The 27,523-nt window shown below is 42.0% G+C and overlaps 1 protein-coding gene across 1 annotated transcript in view; it reads right to left on the bottom strand.

The window, feature by feature from the left end:
* Nucleotides 1-387: 387 nt before the first annotated feature.
* PHLPP1 (PH domain and leucine rich repeat protein phosphatase 1) overlaps nt 388-27,523 on the bottom strand; it is a 244,809-nt gene continuing 217,673 nt past the window's right edge. Inside the window, exons 13-17 of the mRNA XM_014573530.4 lie at nt 20,925-21,055; nt 10,301-10,405; nt 8,980-9,174; nt 6,488-6,716; nt 388-2,437 (exon numbers count right to left, since the gene is read on the bottom strand). Of these exons, the coding sequence (XP_014429016.4) occupies nt 1,295-2,437; nt 6,488-6,716; nt 8,980-9,174; nt 10,301-10,405; nt 20,925-21,055 (1,803 nt within the window). The 3' untranslated portion in view covers nt 388-1,294. The remainder of the gene's footprint in view (nt 2,438-6,487; nt 6,717-8,979; nt 9,175-10,300; nt 10,406-20,924; nt 21,056-27,523) is intronic.

A 27,523-nucleotide genomic window follows, 5' to 3' on the forward strand; every position in this document is an offset into this window, starting at 1 on the left:
CCATCCTTCTGAAGGAGGGTGGTAGGGTCTGAAGTCAGGCCATATATGGTCCCGAATCTTCCAATCTCATCAACAGCGTTTGGGAGGAAGAGCTGACAATGGATTAGTGCTACTGAAAGAAAAAAAGCCAGTAACATTAAATGCAATATTTACCGGAAAGAATTTGAGGTCCTTTGTAAGATATATGATTTGACTGTGAAAGTATTGGGTAATCTATTTTTATAGCTTTTTCCTACATTTTGTAAAATTCTCCAGTTTCAGACACCAATTTAAACAGCACTATTTTAAACAGCGTACATTACCCAGATGAACCCAAAGAACTTCAAGAGCTTTTGTTCAGAAAATACACACATCCAGCAGCTCAGACATAAAAAAGCAGTCTCTCGCTATTTGTAAATTTTGTTTTTATTATAACAAAAGTTATGACATGTTCATTTGTGCATTCTGCTTTAATATAACTCTTGGTATGTAAATGATCTACAGTAAATGAGCTCTATACAATCATGCTGGTTGTGGCAGCAATAAGGAACACAAATAAAATGTGTCTGTAAAAGGAAGAGGAAAACAAACAGAGACCAGAAGAAAAACAGGCTGTTTTCTATGGTTTAAGAGCCACCTAAATTTGTGGGTAACTTGGACAGCCACTCAATATGACAACCATGGCCCAAGAAGTCAAGAAAACAGAAGTCGGTTCAGGTTGTGTCCTTATGCCAAGACTACAAAACATTTTAAGCATCACTATACAACACAGATCTATTTACAGTAATTCCCCAAACAACTGTTCTCTCAGAGAAAATTAGTGAATCTCAGTGACTTTAAGTCATCTGAAAGAGTAAAGCAACTCCTAGGAGTTAGTCTCCATATTCTACAAATGTCTATCATTTTCAAGACCAAAAAAGCCTTTTTCTTTCTCAAAGAAATACAGTATTACAATATTACTTAATCATTTAGCACTGGCATACTGCCCTGCTTTCCAAACAAACAAAAAATGACCCCTTTAAAAAAAATTACATCATCAATGTGTCTCTGCAATATATTAAACCTTTTGTTTTTTTACACTTGATATGTTAAGGGAAAAGTTAACTAGTTTAAATCTTATTGGTAAATCCTCTCTAGAACAAGTGTCAGTGGATATTAAAACTAACAAACAGAAAGAGAAGCTGCAGTTATCTGTAGTGGCAGGGTCAGGAAAACAAAATGTAGTAAAACCCCTGCTGTAATGTGTGCCCTCTGTGGGTCCTGCACTCGTGTCTTCTTGTTCGTTAGTTTATTTCTGAACAGTATTCAGACTGGGTCATAATGGTGTATCATAATAGTCTGGCAGTTGATCCATCTGATACTGCCGCTGCTGCTGCTGCTGTTGCTGCTGCTGCTGTTGTTGTTGTTGTTGTTGTTCCTGGTGTTGTTTCATAATCTCCTTTACCTCTTCTTCAAGCTCTGGCGGGATGATGAATTGGTCATCTGGATCTGGTTGGGCTGGGGCTGCAAAGTAGCCCCCCGTTTTTCTGAGAGGTGCATCGGCCGCTACTTCAATCAAGTTATGGCTCCTTTCCTGAGGAGCCACAGACCCATTGCCCCGTCGCCGCCCAATTGTACCAGTGGCTGAGTAATCTGCTTTCCTGGAAAGGCCAGTTTCATCCTCATTTGCACTAATGACGATGCCTTCATCGCTGGCTTCCACAGGGACGTGGAGCAGCTGTTTCTCCTTCGCTCGGCTACAGTGGATGTCCACCTCCACTTCTACCCGGCTGCCGTTGGTGAAGACACCCTCGATCGGCTCCTCGTCATCACTGTCAAGGCCATTGTCAGAAAAAGCACTGGAGAAGGTAGCGCTGGATAACTGCCTTTGGAAAGAATTGGCCAGGCAGACTGGGTGAAGCATGCAGCGCTGCTCATTGGGGTAGGCTGGGCTGTTCTCATTCAGGGCTACTTGAGGGGGCTCATCAGAGGCTGTGGACCCCACCTCGCTGCTCATTTCAGAAGTGGAGATCTCGCTGCTGATCTCAGAGGCCATCCCGCTGCTGGAAGATGGCATTCCCAAAGCATCTGTAGGTCTGTCTTTAATGACTACATTGACTGACTGGGGAAAGATGCCCGGGCTGGGAGGTGGGACTCCATTAAGCTCACAGCAGCAAAAGCTGTCCTCAGTCACATTGAGCTGAACCACCACAGCACTGATGCTGTCATTGTAGCCATAGCTCTGGGCCAAAGTGCAAAGCTTCTTTGCAGCTGCCAGTGGTTCAGGCACATTTCTGACGGCTTCCACCGCCTCCTCAGTGGACAGGCTGTCCCACAATCCCTTGCTACCCAGAATGAAGAACTCATCTTGTGGAGTCAAGGTAATGGACTGGACGTGAGGGCGGGGCACAACGCTTGGGTGAAGGAAGGTGTATCCCAAGATTCTTGTGGAATCGGTCACCCCATTTACTTTGCCATCCTGAAATGTTAAAAAGAAGATATGAAGTTCAGAATATACAAAGACAAAAATGCCTAGTGCTTACATCTTGAAAGCATTTTAGAAATATCCATCTTCACCCTGAGTGGCAGCTAAACATCCCACCAATTTTATAGCTAAAGAGCCAGAATAGTGACGGGGCAGACGTAGTCTCATCTGGTGACACACTTTTTCCATTTTAGTAGTATATCTGGAGAAAGTTGAACAGAAGCTAATGAAGCTAGGCATTTTTAAATCAGCAGCTCCAGATAACTTGCATCCAAGAAGTTTAATATCTGGTTCAGTGGATTGTTAATGTTGATTTTCCATACATTTTGGGATACGGGGTAAGTTCCAGATGACTGGAAGAAAGCTTGTAACGTGCCAATTTTCAAAATGAATTCAGCCTGACATGAATTTTGGGCAAAACAATGGAGTGGGTGATTATGGGACACTTAATGAAGAATTAAAAGACAATAACAAAAATAATGCAAATCAAGATGAGTTCATGGAAAATAAATCCTATCAAACTAACTTGATTTTTTTTTTAAATGAAATGCCAAGATAGTGTTGACGTAATATCCTTAAACTCCTGTGACGTCTTTGACATGACATTTTGATTAAAAAACAAGAACTATATAAAATTAATATGGCACATTAAATGGATAGCTGGCTAGATGATTGGTCTCAAAATATAACAAAGCAGGGAATCATCAGCGTGTGTACGATGGGGTCAGTTCTTCGCATTATGCTATTGAATATTTTTAATCAATTACTATTGAATATTTTTAATCAATTACCTGGAAGAAAACAAAATTACTGATAAATTTTGCAGATGACAAAATTGGGGGAAATGGTAAATAATGAAGACAAGTAATTGATACAGAGAGGGTTGACTAACTGGATTTAAGCAAATAATTTGCACTTTAATACAGCTCAAATTAGATTATTACATCTAAGCATAAAGAGTGTAGGCTACACATACATGGTGGGAGACTGTAGCCTGGAAAGCAATGACTCTGAAAGAAGTTTGGGGGTCATTGTAAAATAATCCATTAACCATGAGCTCCCAATGTTAAGCTGTGGCCAAAGTAACTGATGCAATTCTGGGATCAAGAACCACAGCACTTTCAAGGAGAAGCAGAGGATAATTTTGCCTCTAATATTTGGCACAAGTGTGACCATTGCTAGAATATATTTATGTGTATCCACAATTTTAGGAGGATACTGATAAACTGGAGAGGGTTCAAAAAGAGCCATGCATACGATTCAAGGATTAGAAAACATGCCTTCTTCAAGACAGATTCAAAGACATCAATGTACTTAATTTTAAGAGAAAGCTGAGCGGTAACTTCATCATCTGCAAGTATCTGGATGGGGAACAAATATTTAACAACAGTGTCTAGCAGAGACTCTTCAATCTAGCAGAGAAAGATATAGCACAATCCAATGGCTGAAAGCTGAGCTAGACAGATTCAGACTGGAAATCAGATGTAGTGAGGGGTAACCAACCACTGGAACAAGTTATCAATGTTTGTGGTAGATTCTCCATCACTGACAAGTTTTAAATTGCGATTTGATGTTTTTCTAAATAGGAATTGTGTTCGGGAAGTTCTATGGTCTGAGTTATACAGGCGGACCGAATTTGATCACAGTGATCCATTCCGGCCTCAGACACTATGAAGTGTCTTGCAAAAGGCTACACTCTCTAACATGCAAGCACTGGGATTAGGACACAAGTTCATGGCTCATGTTTAGCTCACTACACTAGCTGTCTCAATGACTTTACACCAGCTGGCACAGTTATGGTGTCACAAAGAACCACAGAACACTAGAACTGGAAGGACCTCAAGAGATCATCAAGTCCAGTCCCCTGCCCTCATAGCAGGGCCAAGCACCATCTAGATCACCCTGACAGGTGTCTGTCTAGCCTCCTCTTAAATGTGTTCCAGGATGGAGATTCCACAACCTCCCTATGGTATCCACCTTAACCTTAAGTGCCTAAGAGGCTATTTGACATCATCATGGTTCACAATGGAGCAGAACGGGACAAATAAAAAGCTTAATACTTTAACGTGAGGCCCCCCTGGAAACTTTCTCCTGGTATGCACAACCACAATCCACTGCAGCAGCATGGCTCCTGCACCCACATGGATGAGCGTGGCTCCCCGCTCCAACCCAGCTTCTGGGATAGCCCCACCATTCAGATTTGCTCCAGGGTCCCTCCACACCAAGTGCAGCTGTGGGACCAAACCTGAGTAGCACACATGGGTTTGAAAACAAATTCACTTTGGGGCCCACAGCAAATCAGTTGTTACCCCCCTCCACATCTTGCATCCCTGACAATGGTACACACTGTACACATGTGTGGAGGGTACTGCTCTGGCTAGTGGACCCAAGCTGATTAGCCAGTCACATCTACCCCCACTTAAGCTATTTTCTCTGGTGTATGGTCCAGCCCCCATCCATATTGAACAATGGCTATGGGATCATGGCTATGGCTTCTCTCCTGCAGCTATAAGTTCATTGCTTCTTTCAACTCAGCCCTTTAAAAAAAGTACAATTAAAAAATATTCTTTAAATGAAGCATGCGAGTCAAATATAGAAGAATGCAAGTCTGTTTTTCAGTCAGCTGAGCTGTAGTGAAATGTTTTACATGCCCCAATTATTTACTACACTTCCTCTTAGCTACAACATTTCCCAAGGGGAAGAGGAGTAATAGCCAAGAGAGAAAACACCATTAAAAATGTGTATTTAAGAAACAAATCCCATGTACCTTCAAATCCCTAGATTCTAGAGTGGTTAGAATCTGAGCTGGCAGGATAAGGAGAGCAAGCATCTAAAGTGTTGTCTTTGGTTATCTGCCAGCCTCGTCTGGGATAACTGAGCCCTGCTAATTCAGAGAACTGCAAAGGCAATGATTTCCATTCATGTGGCCCAACTGATGCCAGCAATGGCTACTACAGAACAAATAACCAAAAGAAAAGTAATTGGAAACTAGGAAAAGGTAGCGCTTTACAATTACTCAAAACAGAAAAATCTAGTTGGCCTGACAGGGTTCAGTATTATAAATAAGCCTGACAGAATTGATAAGCCATCAAAGTGTGTGTAATTGGTGAGTCATTTTAAGATTTAAAGCAGAAATTCACTTCTCCTTTACCAAAGAACATCCTGATAGCTCCCTGATTGTCTATAGTACGTGACAGAGTGGCTCCCTTCAAACATGTCACATTTTAGAGTCTCATTACCCATCACCCTTTACTTGGCAGGATTAATAGACCTATACATGTACAGCAGTAGGCTGAACATCAAATCCTTACGTAGGAGTGTAGCAGGCCAAAACACCACCAAAAAAGATGGGTTTCTCTCTTCTTCTGCTTGCAATCAGTCCCCCAGACGTATGTTCTGTGTAAGGTACTTGCCCGCTTGGACGGTATGTTCCAGAGGAGGAGACTGGTTCTCCACCCTTTCAGCAGCTCACTACCTCCAACCTGTGGTCACCCAAAATCCACAGAATGGACTTCCAGTGCAGAAGCTGCAGTCTCTCTACTACCGAGCTGTCTGCCATAGGGTTCCATAGCCCATGTAACACATTCTGGCAGACAACTAGCTCATTTTTATGTCTGTCAGCTCCCAAGGTGGTTGGAGAACAGGAAGCAGCACAGAAACACAATGAAAGAAAAGACATGACACTTCATGTGTCCTCTCTGTGCACTTCCCACCCTACACAGTGTGGATTGGCTCTTCATTCTTACTCCAGCAATTCCTCGTCCAGGTAGATGGTTAGTTTCCTCATCTTCTCCTGTTTAAGACCCACATGCTCAGTTGAATACCCTTGTGGCAGAGTATCTCCACAGAGCAACAGCAACTGGACCCTGTGACACAAAATGTACTGGAAGGGGAAGATGAAATACCAGCACAGCTGCTCACCTTCTTTACACTACAATTTATTATTTCTATAGTAAGGAAATATGTTAGGCATGTTGCTCAGAATTGCCTCGAGAGGAAGTCGCAGCTGTAACATTGCCCTCACCAACACAACAGTTCTCTTACCTCTGTGATAATGGCCTTGTGCTGTTTAATCCTCTTTAGCTCTTCTTCACAACTCATCACATAAGACCTGGACAAAGGCAAAGGTTTTCCATTCCTACAGAGAACGGTTTGGCACTTCCCCACATTTGCTGAAGTTAATGTGAAGCATCCACCTGGGTCCATGGGATCATGTTTTATATGGCAAAGGACAGCAGAGCCTCCAAGTTTTTGTCCAGCAGTTCCAAGTTTCCTGCAATGTAAACAAAACAATGCTTGCTGATTAACTGGAAAAGTTGCATTATGAGGTCAGAGTACAGAAAGGACTAGAGGACCACTGTTAAGCAATCCCAAATCACAGGACGCAGACTCTCAAGACTCACTGGGCAAGAACAAGACTTCAGATTGTGACGTTTATACCAAAAGTAGAGAGGAAGTTATGTACAAGCACGTTACAAGAAAGGAGACCTACAATTCAATCAGATCTATTCTAAATTAAAAGAAACTCTCACAATGTCAGTGTCATTGCTCTCTTATCATATTACCAGACAGAGTATTTTACCTTCCGCCCCCCCTCCCCTAAACCGAACCTTTAACAAGGTTAGGAAAATTAAGATTAGAAAGCTATTGAAAGACTAGCGGTACAATCTAAGAAGATCATCACTTATGAACCAGAAGCTTTAGTTTCCAAAACTCAAGTATTTTTAAAGAGCTGGAATCAATGCTTTACTGCTTACTGCCGCTCAGTTTTAAGTACTTAACCATTGCTTTTCTGTACTTTCCAGACAGCTAAAGCTCCACTGTAAATTATCTAACCTGAACAAACTAGAACACTTCTAGTTATCACCCTAAAAATCAAAACCACCACTTTCCAATTATAATTGGATTTGTGATCACTAAATCACAACCCTACTGGCACACCAAAAGGAATATTTTATCAGGCCCATTTGAACTTCATTTTAGAAGGCCTTGGGTAAACCTGCATCTCAACAATACAAAGTATTGTATTACTCCTTAAAACAAGTATGGCATTTTGCAATTTAATTACTGATTCTGTTTAACAATTTTTCCACCTCTGCATGGGTTTCAAACCCTATTTAACTTTTTTGGCAGTAAGTGGCCTAGACTACAGAATGTTCCTAGCTATCTTAACTTTTCTGTTTTAACAAAGGTCAGAACTTTGATATAAAAAACCCTGTGGTGACAATATCCCTATTCAGTTTTCCAAGGTCTGAGATCGATTAGCTTTTTTTTAACCTCAAGAATGCTTGAGAAACAAAAGTTTGTACTAATTGTACTAATCCTCAATAAATGGATACATCCAACTAGAACCAATACTATTGCTGGGTTATACGAAACGTTTATTAGACTAGTATTTGAGATACATGTAAAGAAATCTCTTTTTGCAAAAAGACTACATTTCCTTTAAATTATACTAACGGGATGAACAAAACCTCCTATTAGGTACTTGTCCTGTCTAACACCTAGGATTCTAATCATAGTACAGGATTCACTTCTGACACCTGTCAAAGTGAGGCAACAACCCAAGCAATGATAAAAATGGAGAGCTGCAATATCACAGAAGGAAAGGGCACATTCCCTGCTGTTTCTGTACACAATTTGATCTTATTGCTCCTATTTATGGATATAGGAATTGGATCTTTTCTGGAAGCAACTTACAAAGTGTGGTGTATACAAACTTGCAGACATAGGAAATCCATGGCTCTAGAGTGGAGACTACATGGGGCATAGCATGCACTGAAGTGTTGCTTTGCAACTTCCCTGTGTAGACCTTCCTAGCCCAAACTAGAAGGGACCCAGTTCATGTTAACACAGTTCTTTAGTCTGTGAAACCATATAGTCAAGGCTATTAGCGTGTCTTTGCCTTTGCTTTTCCAACCTGTTCCTTCCCTCTTTTAACTGATCCTTTTCTTCATTCCACTCTATTATCCAAGGCACTGTTTCTTGTCCTCAACATGCCCTGGTTTTCAGACCACCAAAAACACTTTCTACCTCTTATTTATAATGCCATCTCTTTATGCCTGGCTCAAAGAGTCCTATTTTAGGGTCAAAACTAGGCAATTAAACAGTTAGAATGCATCTCTTCGCCAATAGTTCCGATGTTTATGATCATCAGAACTGGTGCAGAGGCACAAGTTGAAATACGTTAGGCTTTGAAAGTTGTAGGAGAGGAGGATTTCAAAATGATCAGTCTCGGGACACAAAAGGCACACTGCTGCCTTAAATATCAGCAATTCTCAACAGTGAGACTTTTAAAGAAATTAAGCACATTTCAGAAAAGAGACTAACACTATCCACCCTTTGGTCTTGAACATTTTAGGACGTGTGCAACATCACATCACAATTCCCAAGACAGGTAGTTAAGAACATGCAGTAACTAGCTAACAAAATCATTTACAAAAACAGCACAAAAACAGAGCTCTGGGATGGAAACAAGTATCCTGACTGATTGGCATATGGAGAAAGAGGACAAAAATTAGAGATGCGGGGTTAACCTCTGCATAACGATGAAAGTGTTGATCATGTATTCCTCTTCACTCTTCGTCTTCTGCAGCTCTTCTGCCAAGATGTCACTCATTGTACATTGCAGGAGGTAGGGCACTTCCACATTGCGATCACCATCAAAGACTCCATACAGTGCCTCCCTGTTGTCACAGAAATTATTGGCTGAAAGAGCTGCCACACACAATCTAAGGAAAAAGAGAAAAACCGGAAATAATAAGCAGGCATGGGTACAATAGCATCATTTTAACACTCCTCATTTCATTTCTCACAGTTCTGAGCAGGATGTGCAGCCTGAAGGCAGATCAGATTATAATACACATCACAAAACTTTTCATGAGTTATGAAATTCACTTCAGATACTGGTGGTGATCATCATAAACAGCATTTATGCTTCTGCTAAATTTCACACTAAAGAGACCAACAAAGTTTAAACAGAAACCCTAATGTTTTTTCAACTTTTCTGGAATGTGAAGGGTAGCCTTTATTTTGTGAATTTTAAAAAACAAGTAGGAAAAAAACAACCCTGAGAAAGCTACCGCATAGTTTAGTCTTAGGTTTACCCACAAACTTAAAATAAAAATCCATAAAGCAAGCTTCTCCATAGTTCTCCTCGGAACTATGTCTTTTCCCCCTCTGGTCCCTTAAAGTTATCATAGTTACTCTGCAATAATCATTTTAGTTTGCTACATTAAATGTAGCACAGAGTACAAGCTTGCTGGCACTTGCATGTTTGAAAACCAAAACTGTAAAGTGTAAAAAAAAAAAAAAAAAAAAAAAAAAAAAAAAGTGTAGAAATTATTCAAGGACAATTAAAGTGAGACATGTCATATAACCAATGGCAAACAAGCAGATAATGTCTCAGGCTCCTTAGTTATTTGTCAATGGCTGCTTTAGTAATTAAAAAAGGACCAGTCACTAGTGAAGGACTATGCATAGTTGAGGACACTCCTCTTCCAGCAGCATCTCTAATTTGCTTGGGACACATGGTTCAACAAAAGATAAAGAGGCTTTTCAAAGAGCAGAGATGCATTTAAGCACTTGGGTCCTTTGGAAATACCGGAGTCTTACACAGACAAAATGCATCAGTTACACTTGTATCTTAGCAACTTCTTTCACAAAGAAGAAATATGAGACCCAGGCAGGGGCCTAGTTTACAGATATAAGTCATGCCATGGCCTTTGCTTTTGTGAAATGAATGTCCCAACTAACTCTCTCCCCAGAAAAGAGTCTCTTTGTAGGGTTTCTTTTTTAAAAATACAGAAGTATTCCAGCAACAGAGCACCTCTGCGCTGACTCCAAACCAGGACTCACTTGTTCTTAACTCCGGAAGCTTCAGTATAACCGTGACTCCACACTGCTGGGGCCCCTGAAGCATCACCAGCTGAGGGTTGGTCAATCTTGAAACAACGAATGTTACTGCAATGAGAAGGGAGAAGAAAAAAAAGCCCAATGAATGGTTTAAAAATACTACAGCCTAAAGTCATGCAATTTTAAAATGGCAAGAATGCTTTCACTGTCTCAATGATCCTAGACACCTGCCATTTGGGATATGTTTCCTACATGCTAAGATGACTACTTTTAAGAAAATGGGGGGTGTCCTTGTACCAGGAGATGCTTAATAGGGCTAATAGAATGCTTTCTGTCAGAACACAAACAGGAAAAGAGCAAGCAACAAGCAGTCTGATGGAGGTCTATTTGATTCTTGTTTGCCTTATCTTTATCTTTTCTTTTCTCAGCTAGTTGAAAATAACCTTGGCTCTGCCAAGCACCATCTAGATCACCCTGACAGGTGTTTGTCTAACCTCCTCTTAAATGTGTTCAAGGATGGAGATTCCACAACCTCCCTATGGAATGGCAGAATTTGCCATTTGCTTGAGAAGATACAGAAAAGAGGTTCAGGGAAAGTCCTATCCAACTTACTGCGTCTTTTATCCATTTCCAGAATTAGGCCTTTTTTGCTATTTTTCTGTATTAAAATGAAATCTCCCATATCACCACTATATCCAGATTGTATTTTCCCCACACCTGAGCCAAAAGCTGCTGATAGAGCAATGTTCTAAAACCTTTTATGAAAATGCCTAAAAACTAATATGATGATACTCTCACCTTCAGGTCTGTGCTCTAGCTAGGAAAGCTGCCATTCTCTTCCCCCACTCTCTGGAATGGTAGCATCTACTTTGCATATTAGATCCCTCCTCCCTCTGATTAATTATCAGTGTAAACACTGGTCTGAATTTCAAATATCTGAAATGGTAGGTGGCATATAATAGCTTTTAATAGTGCCCAACCTCAGCTGTTCATACTGATCTTTTCACACAGCTACTGTATGTGGAGGAAAAAACCTGACCCTCTGTTATGCTCCTCTGGCAGTTAAGCAAATTCTCCACACAATGCAACATCTTCAAAAGGCACAAGAGCCTTTCAGAGAAACAAAGGCACTATAAAAAGGACACACACAAAAGGTCTATCACTTAATTTAATTGTATATTTCTCCCTACCCAAACTCTCACTGCTCCTTAAAACTGTGAAACTAAGAAAGGATGTGTGCCCAATCTTCATGGCCTTGAACTTTTCCTCCAACTCAACTAGGGCTGTGGTATTTCAATTAGCCTTTTCCTACACAAATAAATAAGCTGGATATTTACTTGCCAGAGCACACTAAAATTAAAGAAAAGCTTGATCCACACTGACTGGATCAAGTACCATCCCTGACAATTTTTTGCCCCAAATCCGTAAATGGCCTCTGCAAGGATTGAACTCACAACCCTGGGTTTAGCAGGCCAATGCTCAAACCACTGAGCTATCCCTTAATCTTTGTATTCATGCCAGTCAGCATGAAAGAAGCTATTTGCATATACATGCAACTACACTTAAGTTGTGGCCCTCGGTATGTGCTGTGGGTATCACTGTGGTCCCTGGGCTTCCAAAGTTGAGTAGCTCTGTTCTAGTGCAGACATACACCCAGAAAATAAAGATTAGTAAAACAGTCTGTTAGTTTTATGCAAAACTTAATTTGAAGGGTTACTTAAGATGGGAGAAGTTTGCCTTTTCATGCCCTATTTATTATCTACTTTACCTTTGATACTCTCTCACGCTTGGAAGTCCAGACCTAGGACTGTAGCAGTTTATTTTTCTAGTTCTGTCCCTTTGTAGGCTCTTGTACTTCCCACTTTGGGTCCTAAACTGGCCTTTTTTGGATTCCCCCTCCAGTCAGTTACTCCCTAGCATGTTTAGTGACACTGATTGGTCGCAATCTGCTTAAAATAGAATTCTAGTCCAGTCAGTGTCATCAGCATCTAGATCTACAACAGATTTTTTTAAGCCATGTGATCTTTGCCATGAACCAAATCCATAACATGAATAATTTCACACGCCTCCACTACATCTCTGAAAGCAAGTAGGGAAAAACCAGCAGTAACTCCTTTGCATCATAAGCAGGGCTGGTGACAGATTTTGCAGGGCACCTCGAGTCCAGGACCCCGGAAGGGGTAGGGCTTCAGAAGGAAGGAGATGGAGCATGGCAGCCTTCACCACTGCTTGGATCTAGCCCCCCCACACACACACACCAGCCCTCAGCACTGCTTGGGCTATGCCATGTGAGGCTCTGGCAGTCATTTAAGGAGACTGGGGCTCTGGCTGCTACTGCAGCAGCAGCCCAGAACCTCTGGCCCTTTTAAATTGCCAGGCCATGGAACAACTGGCCTCTTTGCCTCCCAGTGCTGGCAGCCTTGGTCATGAGGCAGGGAATGGTGCATCCTCCCAGCAAGCCACCTATTAGACCAGTGCTATTCAGACTGATACTCATGAGCTGCAAGTAGCTCTTTGATGCATCTCTTGTAGCTCGTTGCACCACGTATTAAAACACTCTGATTTAATTAACTAATCTGAGCTATTAACCAATCAGAATGCTCTTCCTGTTGTGTCCAGTTGTGCATTTTTGTGTAATACATTCACATAGTGTAAGCATGATGTGCTTAGTATAGATTTTTCAGACACCACAGAATTTTTTTCCTCTAACCCCCCCCCCCAAATGTTAAGAATTAAACTTTAAGAGTTCCTCTTCTAACATTAAACAAAGGGTAGAAATAAGGGTTGTAGCTTTTAATAACCCCCTTCCTTTTTTGGCATCACCTTTGTAACTAACTATACACACGTCTCCCAAAAATCTTCATACCTTTAAAAAAGCAGGCATGCACAACAGGGGGGGGGGGGGGGGGGGAAGGGAAGGGAGAGATTTGAGGGGGTAAAAATGAAAAGAACTTTAGTCTGTTGCCCGTTAGAGGACAGAGATGCCTTTCAAAATGTAGTAGGGCCTATCAAAAGAGCACTAACTGCAGCAGTGTTTTGTGGCAGGAAGACAACACCATCTAGTCCTGTTGCTTTATTTAACTGCAGCATGTGGGGCTAGTTAGTATACAAAGCAACAAGATGACTTATCAACAAAATTTAAGAACTCTCTTGGAGCATTCTGGGTCTTGTGTTACTGCTGTCCTTCTAACAATGTAAGTCAAATGTGACCCAATATCTGAAATCTTAAAGCCAGAAGAAAAGTTTCAATGAAGTTTAAACTACTAATACACCAGTACAATTTCTAAATTAAGATGCATCCCTTTTCCACTGCTCCCAACTTAGGCTTTGTCTACACCGGAAAGATTTGATGTTGAAAGTGCTGTGGATGTTCATAGGTCACCAAAAAGAAAGTTGACAAATCAGGTTTACTCTGCCACCCTTCACTGACATATCATGGCCACATTGTTAGCTCCCCCGTTGACAAAGAGCAAAGCAACGTGGGTAAGCATCCCACAGGGCCTGGCACGACTTCAGCCATTAAGCACTATGGGAACATGCAACATAGCACTAGGCATTTTGACAATGTGAAAAACGTCCTGTCAGCCACCTCTTTGCTTCCCAGACCTCCTGGGGCTTCCGGTTTGCTTTTCGCACCACTTGAACAACAGTCCTTGCTGCGAACTCCAGCATCTGCTGTGAGAAATCAAGGCTCCCAGACTTCCCTCTCATGTGGTGTTCACTGTGCTTAGGACATTATGCACTGCAGCAGAGCTACTTCTGCAACTGACAGCAGAGGAGGAAGATTCTAATGTGGATGACAATGTGAGGTGCCAGGGACAACAGTGAAGTGGGATTGCATTGGGCTGTCACAGAGCAGCTGTGCACAGTAGTCACTTTTGTAGATTGCTAATGTTGCGCTGGAGGGGTTTCAGTTGGGGGCTGTAGGTGTTGACCAGTGGCAGTCTGGTATTTTGTTTACTGGGTCTATCTTGAGGAAGCTCATGCCTGGGTACTCACCTGGCTCTGTCAATCGGTTTTTTCACTTTCATGGGTGGGTATTTAAGTTTTAAGAATGCCTAATAGAGATCCTGTAGGAGTTTGTCCCTGTCTGCAGGATGGGAGCAAACCCGGCTGTATCTTAGGCCTGGCTGTAAACAACTGACTATGGGATGTGTCCTGGATGGAAACTAGAGGCATGTAGAGAAGTATAATGGTGGGTAGGTTTCGGGTGGAAGGTGGTGGAAATGTGACTGTCATTTAATTGTAACTGTAGTGTCAAGGAAGCGGGTCTCTTGCATGGACTTGTCCAATCTAAAGTTGATGGTGGGGTGGAAGTTGTTGAAATCTCTGTCCAATTCTTCAAGGGTCTCCTTCCCGTGGGTCCATATGATGGAGATGTTGCCAATGTAGAGTAAGTAAAGTAAAGGTACTAGGAGGTGGGAGCTGAGGAAATGTTGTTCCAGGTCAGCCATAAAGACGTTGGCATATTGTAGGGCCATATGGGTGCCCGAAGCTGTGCCGCAGACACCCGTAAATTATTCCCAAATTGGAAACAGTTGTGGGTGAAGACAAAGTCACAGAGCTCAGTCACCAAGTGTGCAGTGGCGTCAGAGATAGTGTTCTTGATGGCCAGTAATCCATCTTCATGTGGAAAGTTGGTGTAAAGAGCTTCTGCATCCATGGTGGCCAGGATGGTGTTTTCAGGAAGATTACTGATGCTCTGTAGTTTCCTGTAGCGTTCTGTACAGAAAACTGTATGCTGGAACTTTCTTTCCAAACCAGAAATGTATAGAGGGATATGTGGAAAAGGCCATATAGATCCTAGGTTGGGGGTGGGCAAAAGGGCCTCCATGGGCCAGATCTGGCCTGCCCACCAGGTTGATCCAGCTCATGGAGGTACTGCCGCTCCCTCGCCCCCAGGCCAATCGGGTCATGGGGGCAGGAGGAAAACACGTGAAGTCTCCTCACGTCCTGCCCTGGTCCTGCAAGGAGCATACGGTGCTTATAAGTGCTGCACACTCTTTGCAAGATAGGGACAGGGTGGGAGGAGAGTTTGTGCACTCCCCTCACCCCCAAGCCCTGATTGGCCTGTGGGTGGGGTAGCATGCGATGTCTCCTCCCGCCCTGTAAGGGGCTCGCACTTAGAGTCAACCGCCAGCTGCTGCTTGGCTGGCGGGTGACTAAGCGCGGCACTCCCTTGCAGGGCAGGGGCAGACCTTGCATGCTCCCCCACTCTTTCCCCCTTCCCCCCTGTCCCCTGATTAACCTAAGGGGGGAGCACACAAAGTCTTCTCCCACTGGCAAGGGCATGGGCGCCTAAAGGGAACTGCCAGCTGTTCAGAACAGCTAGCGGTACTCTCGGGAAGAGGAGAGGGGCACAAAGACTTCACACGCTCCCCCACCCACAGACCAATCAGCATCTGTGGGCAGGGAAGTGTCCTGGCTCTGCCCCTTCCGTCTGAGGCCCTGCCCCTTCTGGGATAGCCCAGGACAACTTCAAAAATTTCTGAAGTGGCCCCTGATCAAAAATTATTGCCCACCCCTTATAGCCCTGGCTCATGAAGCCTTTCATGAAGGCCCTGCACAGCAGTAAGGAGCAGTTTAACAACAAGCTAAGCTAATGCCACATGGTTGTTGAATGTGAGTTTGGCAGACTGAAAGGGAGATGGAGCTGTCTCTATGGGAGGCTGGATTTTGTCGAGGATCATATCTCCAAGATGGTGGCTGCATGCCGCTGCTTACATTACGTGTGTGTAAGGGTGAGATGTTTGCCCGTGTATGGAACAATAAGACACGGTGCCTGGATCATAGTTTGAACTGCCAGACACTCTAGCTGTCAGAAGAGCTCACAGGGTTGTCATCAGTATCAAGGAGGCTCTGAGGAACCACTTTGACAATGAGGGACACTGGCATTTCTGTATGTGAAGGTTGCTTCCCTACTGCATGTCACTGCTCAACCTGAGCAAGGCATTCCCATGGAACCCAAGAGATTTTACAGGTTTCGATGGGGGCCAGAGTGATTGGCGAGGGTCGTGTGTCACAAACTCATGGAAACCTATATCACATTTGTCTTTATTGATGTCTTGCTATTGGAAAAGCTCACTAAGGTGTTAACATCCAGCTGTCAAAGTCACTGCTGCTTTGACCAGGTGTGGATTGTGCTAGGAAAAAAACCCACATTATCTGATTATGAAAATGAGTGTGGGGGTATAGAGGGAAGGTTACTGGATGAAGAGTTTTGCCTGTGTGCCCATGGAGGCTGATGTGAAGGTGTAGAGCAATGGTGTCTGTGGAAAGAATCCTGCATTTGCTGCCAGTGAGGCCTTGGGTTCTGTTTGCACCGCATCTTGATAAGACTCTTCAGCAGCTCATTTTGGTGTTCCATGAGCTGTAGCATGTGTTCAGTGGCTTCTGTTCTGACTTGCATCTCCATAGGTTTTCTTTGCTCCCTTTTTTTTTCCTGTTTAAAGCATTAAATGCTGTAACACATCCTAGACCAGATCCTCCCTTGTCCTCTCTGGTTTTTTCCCTTAGTTGATGGAGCCTGTCTGCAGAGAAATGTACCTGACTTCTCCAGGTCTGGTCTGGAAAAATAACCATTAACAATAGAGTGACTGTACTCTTCCTGATAAAGATTGTAACATTTCAGTAACATGCATGTCTGAACAAAATTCTGGCCACTTTTCTTGTACCTTAGTGGCAAACACAAATCTCCCTGGACACTCTGATCATGATGAGTTTTAAAAGTCGGGGGAAAAGAGCGGAAGGAGGCTTGGGTATGGGCTCCTAGGAAAGTACAGTCCACACTTGTGCAGTAGGTGTACATGGAAACAATTTAGAATAAGCCTAAATGTGTCCACAGGCTGCCATTACTCCAGCTGACTTACCCCTGCTGAAAGTTAACAGGCAAACCTGGGCTCTGCTTTCGGATGTGAGCAGGGAGCTCCTTATGCAGCCAAACTCTGTACTGTCTTGCTTTTGGTAGCACAGTATGAGAGAGTGTTGTACCATGACAGTGGGGGAATGGCAGCCCTGCCATGGAATCTCTGAGAGAAAATAAGTACCTCAGGCAAAGCTTCCACGCCATAGGCCAGCAAAATCCTGAGTATGGCTGCTGATAGCTCTGCACATTGATGCTCCATTTGGACATAATGCAGATCCAGGAAAGGCTTCGCCAGCTCACAGAAATACAGCCTCCGGTTGCCCCCCTGGCTGCCACGCCCTCTCCCAGCTGCAAGAGCCACTGCAGTTCACCCCAAACCCACCATGCTACAATACACAGCAACTTAATGCCACTGCCCCAGCTGAACTAGAACAATTTACCATGCTGCATGGCTGACGCCCATACAGCTTACCCCGCGTCTCTTCCCTTGCTTCATGCTCCACATCCAGTTCCTGAGAGGCCTCACAAACCTCAGGACTTGAGAACAATTCCTTGCTGCCTGGTGCAGATTGTCATTGGATTGAGCCCAACCGCCTCATCTGTTTCCATCTCTTCATCAATAATTTCTGTCTCCAGGGTTACCTCCTGTTTCTGTCTCCGTGCCATGTGAAGTGTCCACACTTTCCTCGGGTTTGGACGTGGGGTCCCCAGTTCTTCAAAAAAAGCAGCATACCTTGGGTAGAACACCAGACCAGCTGTTTGCCTCCTTAGCCTCCTGGTAGTCCTGCCAGAGTTCCTTTATCTTGGCTCTGAATTGTCAGGTGTCCTAATCATAGCCCATCACACAAAGGGCTTGAGAAATGCAACCCCAGCTCCTATGGGTCTCACAGCTGCAATTGCACCTATTCTTCACCCACCCCCTTACTGATCAGATCCAAACGATCTGAGTGCTCCAAGCAGGAGAGTGTCTTGAGCAATACCATTTGTTTCCCTGAGAAAATGCCATGAGGACCACTACAAAATGAGCCAGACACCAGGAAATGGATTTTAGAGTTACTGGGATTTTTTAGGTGAGAGGCGCATCCGTTTGCCTGTTTTTGTAGCTGCAGCAGAGCTGGCTCGAGCCATTCCTGTGCCCCGGGCAGCAGGCGCATGACGCATGCACAGCTCCGTCCCCGGGCGCACAGCGCATGCATGCCCCCTCCCACCTCCGGTGTGCTGCGCACCTTACAGCTGCCATCGGGCACACAGCACCCGATGGCAGCTCTAAGGGGCGCTGCGTGGCCCCTGGCGCATGGCATCTGATGACAGCTCTAAGGGGTGCAGTGTGGCCCCCGGGCGCCCCTTACAGCTGCCATCAGGCACCCCCCCGGGTTGGTGCCTCTGCCTGGGCTGCAGGGCAGAGGAGTTCAAAGTAGGGATGTAAACAAGTACTTGAGTATATGAGTAACTAATAAGCCTAGTCTTTTTGGTTAATCTCCTTGGCTACTCACATTTCTTGACTACTATATCAGTGGTAGACAATCTGTGCAGGGAGCTGGTTTTTAAGCTGGCTCCCCTCACAGTGCAGCTCCTGCCTGGTATCCTGCGCTGCTGCCTCTGATAGAGAGGCGGCAGCAGCGTAGAGTGGAAGAGGGTTCCCCAGAAGTGGGGCTGGAAGGTGATTATTACCCAATATTTAACATTCCTAGTTCAAAGCGCTGGCTGGAGTAGTTAATTGGGCATTGTGGGAAACACGCTGGAGATCAATAAACTCAACAAACAACTTACTGTGGTACACATTGCATGACTGTTGACAAAAAGGAGAGGGAAGAGACAAAAGTCCTTAGTGGAGCTGCACATTTGTCACAAAAATTGGGCACCGGTCATGACTTTTATCATGTTGCAATGTGAATGCTCTCTAGGTTGTGTCACCAAAAAGGGATTTTTCGTGATAAATTTTATCAGTATAGACAAGACCTTAAAAATAGCAACATTGTGGTAACTTGAAAGCAACAAAAAATTAGTAAGGACAGTAATAATATAATCAAGTTTGTTTTCATTTCCCAAACGGAGAAGAAACTGAACTACTTAAACAGTGAAAAGAAACTTGAATTAAGAATTCCCTTAGTTTTAATATACTAAGTTTTTAGTGAAGATAAATACATTTAAACAGGCACAGTAACTGATGAAAATTTTAGAAACCATCAGAACTCATCCACTGTTCAGCATAGGGAAATATGGTCACCCTAGACAGGATACTTGGGTTTGATTTTTGGTTTTGCTAAAGACTACTGACCTTGGGTAAATCACAGCTTCTATGTCTCAGATACCCTCATTTTATAGATGGGTGAATAGCTACCTCCCATTATTTGTGGCGTACTTTCAAAAAAAGGGCTAAAATGACATTTCTACATCTTTAGATGTAGCAATTTTAGGACTATAAATCTCCATGCAATCTAAAAGGTAGTTTTCTACTGCATATTCTGCACTTGTCATCCATATGTGGATTAGGGAGATTTGCCATTGTAAAAGAATAAAGCATAATTCAATTACCATCCTCAGAAGTCACCTACAAAAACAAGAGATATTTCTGCCCTGCTGTTAGGGTAAGGTAACTCCTAAAATAGAGAAGGATAAGTCTCTATGTTCGCTTGCTTTGCCTGTTGTATAATATTGACATTTATTTTCAAACAACACACACTGCCCCTCCCCCAATTCCCATTTAAGTTAGGTTACTTGTCTTAAATAATTTTCTCTGTTATGTTTAATGCAATAAGACACCAAGATTTAATTTTTAAAAGTAAACAAATTTAGTGTGGACAAGCATCGCTTGTGATAGGTGAAATGTAATACTGCACTGTTTGTCTGAAAATTATAGTTACAGAAACAGTTGCTTAGCATCTAAAAAACAAAAATCTTGACTATTCCCAGAGTCAGGTTTAAGATTTGGGTACTTTAAGTAGCTAACAGGCAGGACGGATCAGACAGGCAAAGAACCTCAAAGCTGGTGTAGATAGTTCTGGCCTTCTGAATATTAAAGAATGAGAGGTTTGAAAGCAAAACCACTAACACCTACAAAACCCATGACTCACTGTGGAAGTAATCAATATAGCCTCAAAATAAATTGTTTACCTAGGAAGCAATCCCAGTTATTTATGGTGGCTTTTATAAGGTGCTAGGTGTTTTCCAGACACTAACCAAGGATGATCACTGTTTTCCAAAGAGCTCACAATAAAAGAACTAAAACAGGGGGTTGATTTCTATACAAGACAATTAACCACTAAGGCTCATTGCAGGCAGTATGGCACAAGTGGATCTTTAAAAGACAAGCCTGGCGAGGGTAAGTACAACAGGAGTGTCATACAAAGCAGTCATGTGGAAAGAGGCACAAGTGATTGAGACAAGTGACCAGTGGACAAAGGAGGAAACTAACAGTTTCAAATTACATACTCCTCAGTAATGGAATGAGCAATTGCTTGGATCAAATGTTATAGAGTTAAAAAACAATAAAAAAACAAAAACCCCCACACAGGTCAAACCAACCCAATAGTAGTTAACAGCTGTTTTGATCTGGAATGGTATTTGACAGCAATTGTATTTGTTTGTAGGTAAAAATTCTGTTTAAAAAAGGCTTCATTTTCTGCATTACCGACAGATTTGTTGCCTATTGCCCATCTGGCAATAAAGAGGCATGTATATTTCATGCTTGATTACTAGGTTCTTGTCTCACACCTTTGGAGTCATTCTGCCTCTGCATTATGATGAAGGTATTTTACTTACTTCAGCAACTCTAGAGTTTTGTGATCTAGGACTAGTCGGGGGTTTCCAGTCAGGTCTAGTTCCTGTAGTTTTGGAGGCAGGTTTTCAGGTAATGTGATTTCACTCAGTTCATTGCAGCTCAGGTCCACACACTGCAGAAAGAAGTGAGAAAAGTGAAGAGAGGGAGAGAACTAACCTGTCACTTTCTGGCTTAATTAAAAAGTACACATCTCTTAAAACAGAGCAATGGCTGAATCCAAAATCTGACAACGTTCATTTACATAAAGGTCTTACTAAACAGTATGAAAATGCTTCTACAATCTTTGAAGACATCACAGGACACTTGAAAACTGTTTGTTCCCCTCCTGTTTCTTACTAGTCCTAATGTCAGTAGCAACATAGGTGGATTGTATTTATATTATGGTTTCCTAATTTAAATAGAGTTTAATTTTGTTTTGTATTTGTACTTCAGTTATTTTCATAAAATGAAAGTTGATTCTCACTGGTTTCTAATCATTAAAATGTGTTGATTTCCAACCAACTCTATCCTTTACACTAGATTTGATATTTGTGTGTGGAACAGGAGTATAGATGAAACAAAAAACAGGACTATGTAGCACTTTTAAAGACTAACAAAATGGTTTATTAGGTAATGAGCTTTCGTGGGCCAGAAGTGGGTCTGGCCCACGAAAGCTCATCTAATAAACCATCTTGTTAGTCTTTAAAAGTGCTACATAGTCCTGTTTTTTGTTTCAACTACACCAGACTAACACGGCTACATTTCTAGGAGTATAGATGACATCCTTATAGATTTACTTACGCCAGCACCAGCTTCTGCTCTGTCAAGAGGGGAAGAAGCAACTAGTCAAGTAGTGACTCAACTAGTCACTTACATCCCTAGCCTTTTCCTCGTTTTAAATTCTAGTATTTCATGAGTATAAAGTTTCAAGTATGTATAGCTTAAATTGAATTCCTAGTACAAGTATACTTCTAAAACCCTGAACCCAGAGACTGCCTGGTATGGAGGACTTGAAACCCAATGCCCAAATCCTACTCTGCTGACATTGTCCAAGAAAGCAGAGGAGGCCTGAACCAGAATTTGGATCTTTCAGATGAACAAAATGGAGGAAAGCAGAACATAACAGATGTTCTATTGAGATTTCTGCTTTGCCCCTCCCCTACTACACCCAGCGTCCTTCTGATTTGCTGTAGTTTCCTTTTTTGGAATTGAAAAGTTGGAGGGGTAAAAAGTAGAGATCAAGCTGATGTCTACAGCCTGCCTTTTATTCAGTGCTCCTTTCAAGATTTAATGGAAAACAAAAGCAAAACTATCAAGTCCAGTCACAGCAGTCTCCAATACTCCTAGGACCTATAAACACAGAAATACCTTGTCACAGCAGCTCTAATTCTTTGGCACGAGTGGTAACTTACCACCAGGCTAGGATGATTTTTAAAAAATTATCTGCAGCCACTATCCCAAAGAATAACAGGGTGTTTCTTCAGTTAAATCACACTCTAACTCTACTTCATATCCCCAATAGGAAAGAACAAGTTTCTAATTCTATCATATCGCAGATTTGGATTGCATGATGTGTCATTTTAATGTTAAGTACCACCAACCCAGCATGTACAACAGCAAGGTTACTCAAATGTATATAGATTTCCACTTAGGCAGGCAGGCAGGCAGGCAAACAGCTGCCTCCCCTCCAAATTGGAAACAAAAAAAACCAAACAAACAAACAAAAAAAAGGGTGGATATTAAATATATTGGTTCCAGGGTATGTGAAATTAATGTTCAGAGCACAAGTCACCCTTGAATCTGGTGGTTTTGACAGACTGCTCCTGCTCCAACCTGTGCCTGTTTCGGCCCTGGCTGGTCACCCAACAGTCCTGACAGTAATGGCATCTTATCTGCAGCTCCAGGGCTCATTACATTATCCCAATTGTGACTGAAGCAGACTGACTGTGTGGCAGAGCTATTGTAGCTCAGAGAACTAGAGCCCTGCAAATCCACGTATATTCACAGCTCATTTTTGCAGCTATTTATGTGGATACAAATTTTTTATCTTGAAACCTGCAAATCTGCGGCTATACTATTTATATCCGCAGGTATCCGCATCAGCAGATGTCACTGAAGGTATCTGCAGCTTATTTTTATAGATACAGATTTTATATCCACACAGGGCGCTAGAGAGAACAGCTATCAAAAAAGTTAACATGCTCTTTTTGTAAATACATCTTAACTGATATTCTGGGTAGGATATCTCTATAAAAACCAAGAGAGTCAGACAAGTATTCCACAACAATCATATAATAAAATTATTCAACCACAACAGTTATTTCTAGAAAAACACCCTGTAATTATAACAGAAGAGTTAGATACTCTCAACCTAGAATACATACTGTGAACTCAGTAGGATATACGTGGACCCTGTCAGATGAATGAGTCAGTACAGATGAACTTTGCTTGAGTATGCAAAAAACACATCCCAGTTGATTTGACCCAGAAAGCAGAGCCATGTTGCTAGGAAATTACTCCTTTTTAACCACAATTGTTTCTTAAACTTACAAAATTCAAGAAAGATAGGAAAAAAAAACCATTCTGCTAGGATATACATTTTCTAATGCATAACCTAAAATAGAAATTTCCATACAAGTAAGCCAGATCCTACTCCCACAATTTAGAAGAGGAAAAAATAGCCAACCAGTTAAAAATAGGGATGTTAGATAGCATGTCATTGAATAGACACGTAACAGCAAATTTGATCAGTTACACCACTACTCAATAATCCCTGGGGGCAGTATGGCAGCCAGTGCGCACTCCCAGCCCCATTCTCGACAAACCCCCTGTGACTCCGTGCTGTTGCCTCTATTAGAGGCAGCAGGGTGGGTGGCAGGTGGGAACAGACAGACAGCTGCACAGAGCCCCATGGACAGAGAATGCTCTGCCACAGCCTCCTCTGACAGCCCGCATGGCTCTCTCTCACAGGGGAGGGCAGGTGTCTCATTTTAAGCTGGCTTCCCCTGAGCACCATTTTATACCTCTCCCCCCATGTCACTGTAGGAGGCAGCAAGGGTGGGGCAGGTGGGTCAATGGAACAAGCATGTGTAAAGAGCTGACTTCAGCTTCTCGGCTCCCGCCTGCCACCCTTACCCTCCGCACTGCTGTCTTATCAGAAGCAGCCGAGCAAGCGGGAGGAGGCAGATCCGGCGCTTGTGGGAAGCCAGCTCCCACCTCCAACTCCCGCTGCCACTGATAAACCCTGGCTTATTGGTTAATCGTATTATTGTCTACACATTGACATCCCTAGTTGAAAACCTCAATTTGTTTGGTTAGTTTAATAAAGTGTATTGTCTTCAGTTGCTGCTAATGAAGGCATACACATTTCCTGTGTCTTCAAGATGACAAAATCCTCACAAATCTCCACCTTGTAAGTGCTAGAGGGAATGCAGTTGATCAGAGATATGACACTCTGAGGAGGACTGATCTACACACAAACCCTGACCACATGTCTATCACAAACCACCAACTCTGCCCAGCACCTGCACACTGAACGCAACAACCAGTTCCACTAAAGATGTTATTCAAGCTGATTTAATTAAATCAAAGTGAACTTACATGGACTTTGCTAAAACTATTTGCTTAAAAGATTGATAAGCAAGGTTCAAGTCAATTTACGAGTGCCCACACAGGCTTTTGCACTGACTAAATCAAATTATGCACCAGTGATGGGTCTTTTGCAATCCTTGGGAAAATGTGGTTAATTAATAAGCCTTTGAAAAACAGTTCATACATACGCAGTACGTTAGCTTATAAAAATATCCTGAGATTTGCTCCATCCTCTCAAAGCACCTGACCCGACAATACATGCACCATGTCTACAAGGCAAATGAGAATGCTCCCTCCAGCTCAGAGCTTCAAAGCCAAAGTCAGACTTTTCCTGTAACGGCTAGAAAGTTATTACAGTGGGCCAGGTCATAGTGGGGCCAACCTCTGGAACTGGGAGCAAGGAGCCTGTTTCTCCTGTGCTCTCAGGCTACCTCCAGACTGCATTCCTCTGCCGACAGAGGGATGTAGATTAGGCACTTTGAAAGTGCAAATGAGCCAGGGATTTAACTATCCCAGGCTTCATTTGCATACTCATGTTTGGGCGCTGTGCCGATCACACGCCCTTTCGAAAGTGAAAGTCAAGTCTAGCCGCAGCTCTGCCGACAGCGGGGAGCTTTTTCGGCAGATCCTGTACTCCAAAAAATGAGTATAGAATTGGCCGAAAAAGATCCCCGCTGTCAGCAGAGCTGCGGCTAGACTTCACTTTCACTTTCGAAAGGGCGAGTGATCGGCACAGCGCCAGAACATGAGTATGTAAATGAAGCCTGGGATATTTAAATCCTGGGCTCATTTGCACTTTCGAAGTGCCTAATCTACATCCCTCTGTCGGCAGTGCCCCTCTGTTTAATATTTTTAATTCAGAACTTCAGAAGTTGAAACAATTAAAAATGTGTTTGCATTATGTACATGGCTGTTCCTCTGCAACTGGTATAATCACAAAGCACAACAACCTTGTGTTTCATGAACTAACGAACATAAGAAGATTAAACGCAAAAACAAAACACATTCACCTCAGGCCATATGTAGTTATGTGATATATTTAAAAATTACTTTACTGCCACCACCATTATTGCATTCTTCTAGCTTAAACAATTTCTGATAATAATACAGTATAAACATTGCACACTCTCCATCATATGCATGGACACTCACAATATGCCTCTCATATTCAGGGATTAAACAAAACAAGCCCCCAGACGAATTATAAATTTAGATAGGTGCTTTTCAAAGGCCCTGAATTATTGACAGCCCGAAGATTGAATTTCCTCTATAGCCAAATAGCGGATTAAGCAATTTGCAGTAGTTAAGCTCCCAACAGATAGTTCTTCCCCAGGAGAACGGAGACTCATATTTTAGGGTCCATAAAATTTGTTATGGGCAGTTCAGTTTCCAAACCTGCCAAGTTTAAAGCCTCTCTGTTCAGAGTGCTAAGTAGGTTGGTAGTTATGTGATCACCCATTTACCGAGAACTCAACTGAGACCAAGTTAATTTCACCTAGGTGAAACAAGCTAAATACCAACTGAGAATTTTTTGAATATTAAGGAAAAAGCTACAGGGCACTATTTCCTCTTATCTTTTGTGGTATATTCCAATAAATGGAGAGGACAGTTCTCATACAAAAATGGCTTTCTTTGTCTAGTTCAATATAAGGCCTAAGTCACTCCTGACAGAATGAAAAACAAATCTTTTCCTCCTTTTCTTGCTAATCTGTTTTCCCTTAACATGCTACAAAAGAATAGCTGCATTTTCAAGGCTGATTATACCACAGGACTTTTTTGCTTCTGCTGTGTGAAAACAGAATAAAAGCCATTTGCTTCTCATCAGCATGTTTATATATATTTTTAAAGCATAAAAGTATATAGGGTGTGTCAAAAATGTTTCCCATGGATGGTTTCTCCCCCAGTACCTCAACCCTTCCTTTAATTACAACATCAATTAATTGTAAATGACATTCAATTTCCTCTGGCTATAGTTCCAAAGAGGAAGGAGTATCACAAATCCTTAACTTTGTTTTACATACCCTTGCTAAAATTAGCCTAAGGCGCTCATCCTTAGATGTGCTCAAACTAAAGCAGCAGCTTAGTAAGTAACTATTTCGAGGGAACAGATTTATTGAAAAATACAGATTGTTCTCAGACCTACATTATTCCACAAGCCAAAAACACCTACTAAAGTAGTTTAGTAAACATTTTGGTCCAATAGCAATGGTAACCTTGTCTACATCTCAAGATTAACCTCCTTTGTATTATGATGGCATCTCTATGCTGTATAAGGCTGTCAAACGATTAAAAAAATTAACTGATTAATTGCACTGTTAAACAATAGAATACCATTTATTTAAATATTTTGGATGTTTTCTACATTTTCAAATATATTGATTTTAATTACAACACAAAATTATACAGTGCTCACTTTAGATTTACAAATATTTATGCTGTAAAAATTAAAAAAAACATTTTTCAATTTACCTCACAAAAATATTGTAGGAATAATCAAACTGAAATGTACATTTTTTTAAAAAATGTAATTGCAAACATACAATAATATAAAACTTCTTCATTACCTTGCAATGCTAGCTATAATGCCTGCTCTCACTGTCAGGTGATGACGTAAATAAGCAGCAGGCAGTATTCTCTCCCGTAAAAAGCCAACAAACTTGTAGGTCTTAAAGCAACTGACTGAACAAAAAAGTAGGACCCAGAGAATTTATAGACACTAAAGTTTTACATTATTTTGTTTGAGTGCAGTTATGTAACAAAAGTCTAGTTCTGCATTGCACTCAGTACTTGTTTATTTTTACAATGGAAATATTTGTAATCAAATATCAAGTAAGCACTGTACACTCTGTATTCTATGCTGTAACGGAAATCAGTGTAATTGAAAATATAGAAAAATATCCCAAAATACATTCCAATGCCATTCTATTATTAAACAGTTCAATTAAAACGGTGTTTAACTGTTAATTTTTGAACGTTAATCAGTTTTGAGTTAATTGCTTGAGTAAACTAT

This window comes from Pelodiscus sinensis, chromosome 2 (assembly GCF_052426305.1).
Source record: "Pelodiscus sinensis isolate ZL-2025 chromosome 2, ASM5242630v1, whole genome shotgun sequence".
In the NCBI taxonomy this organism is placed as follows: domain Eukaryota; kingdom Metazoa; phylum Chordata; order Testudines; family Trionychidae; genus Pelodiscus; species Pelodiscus sinensis.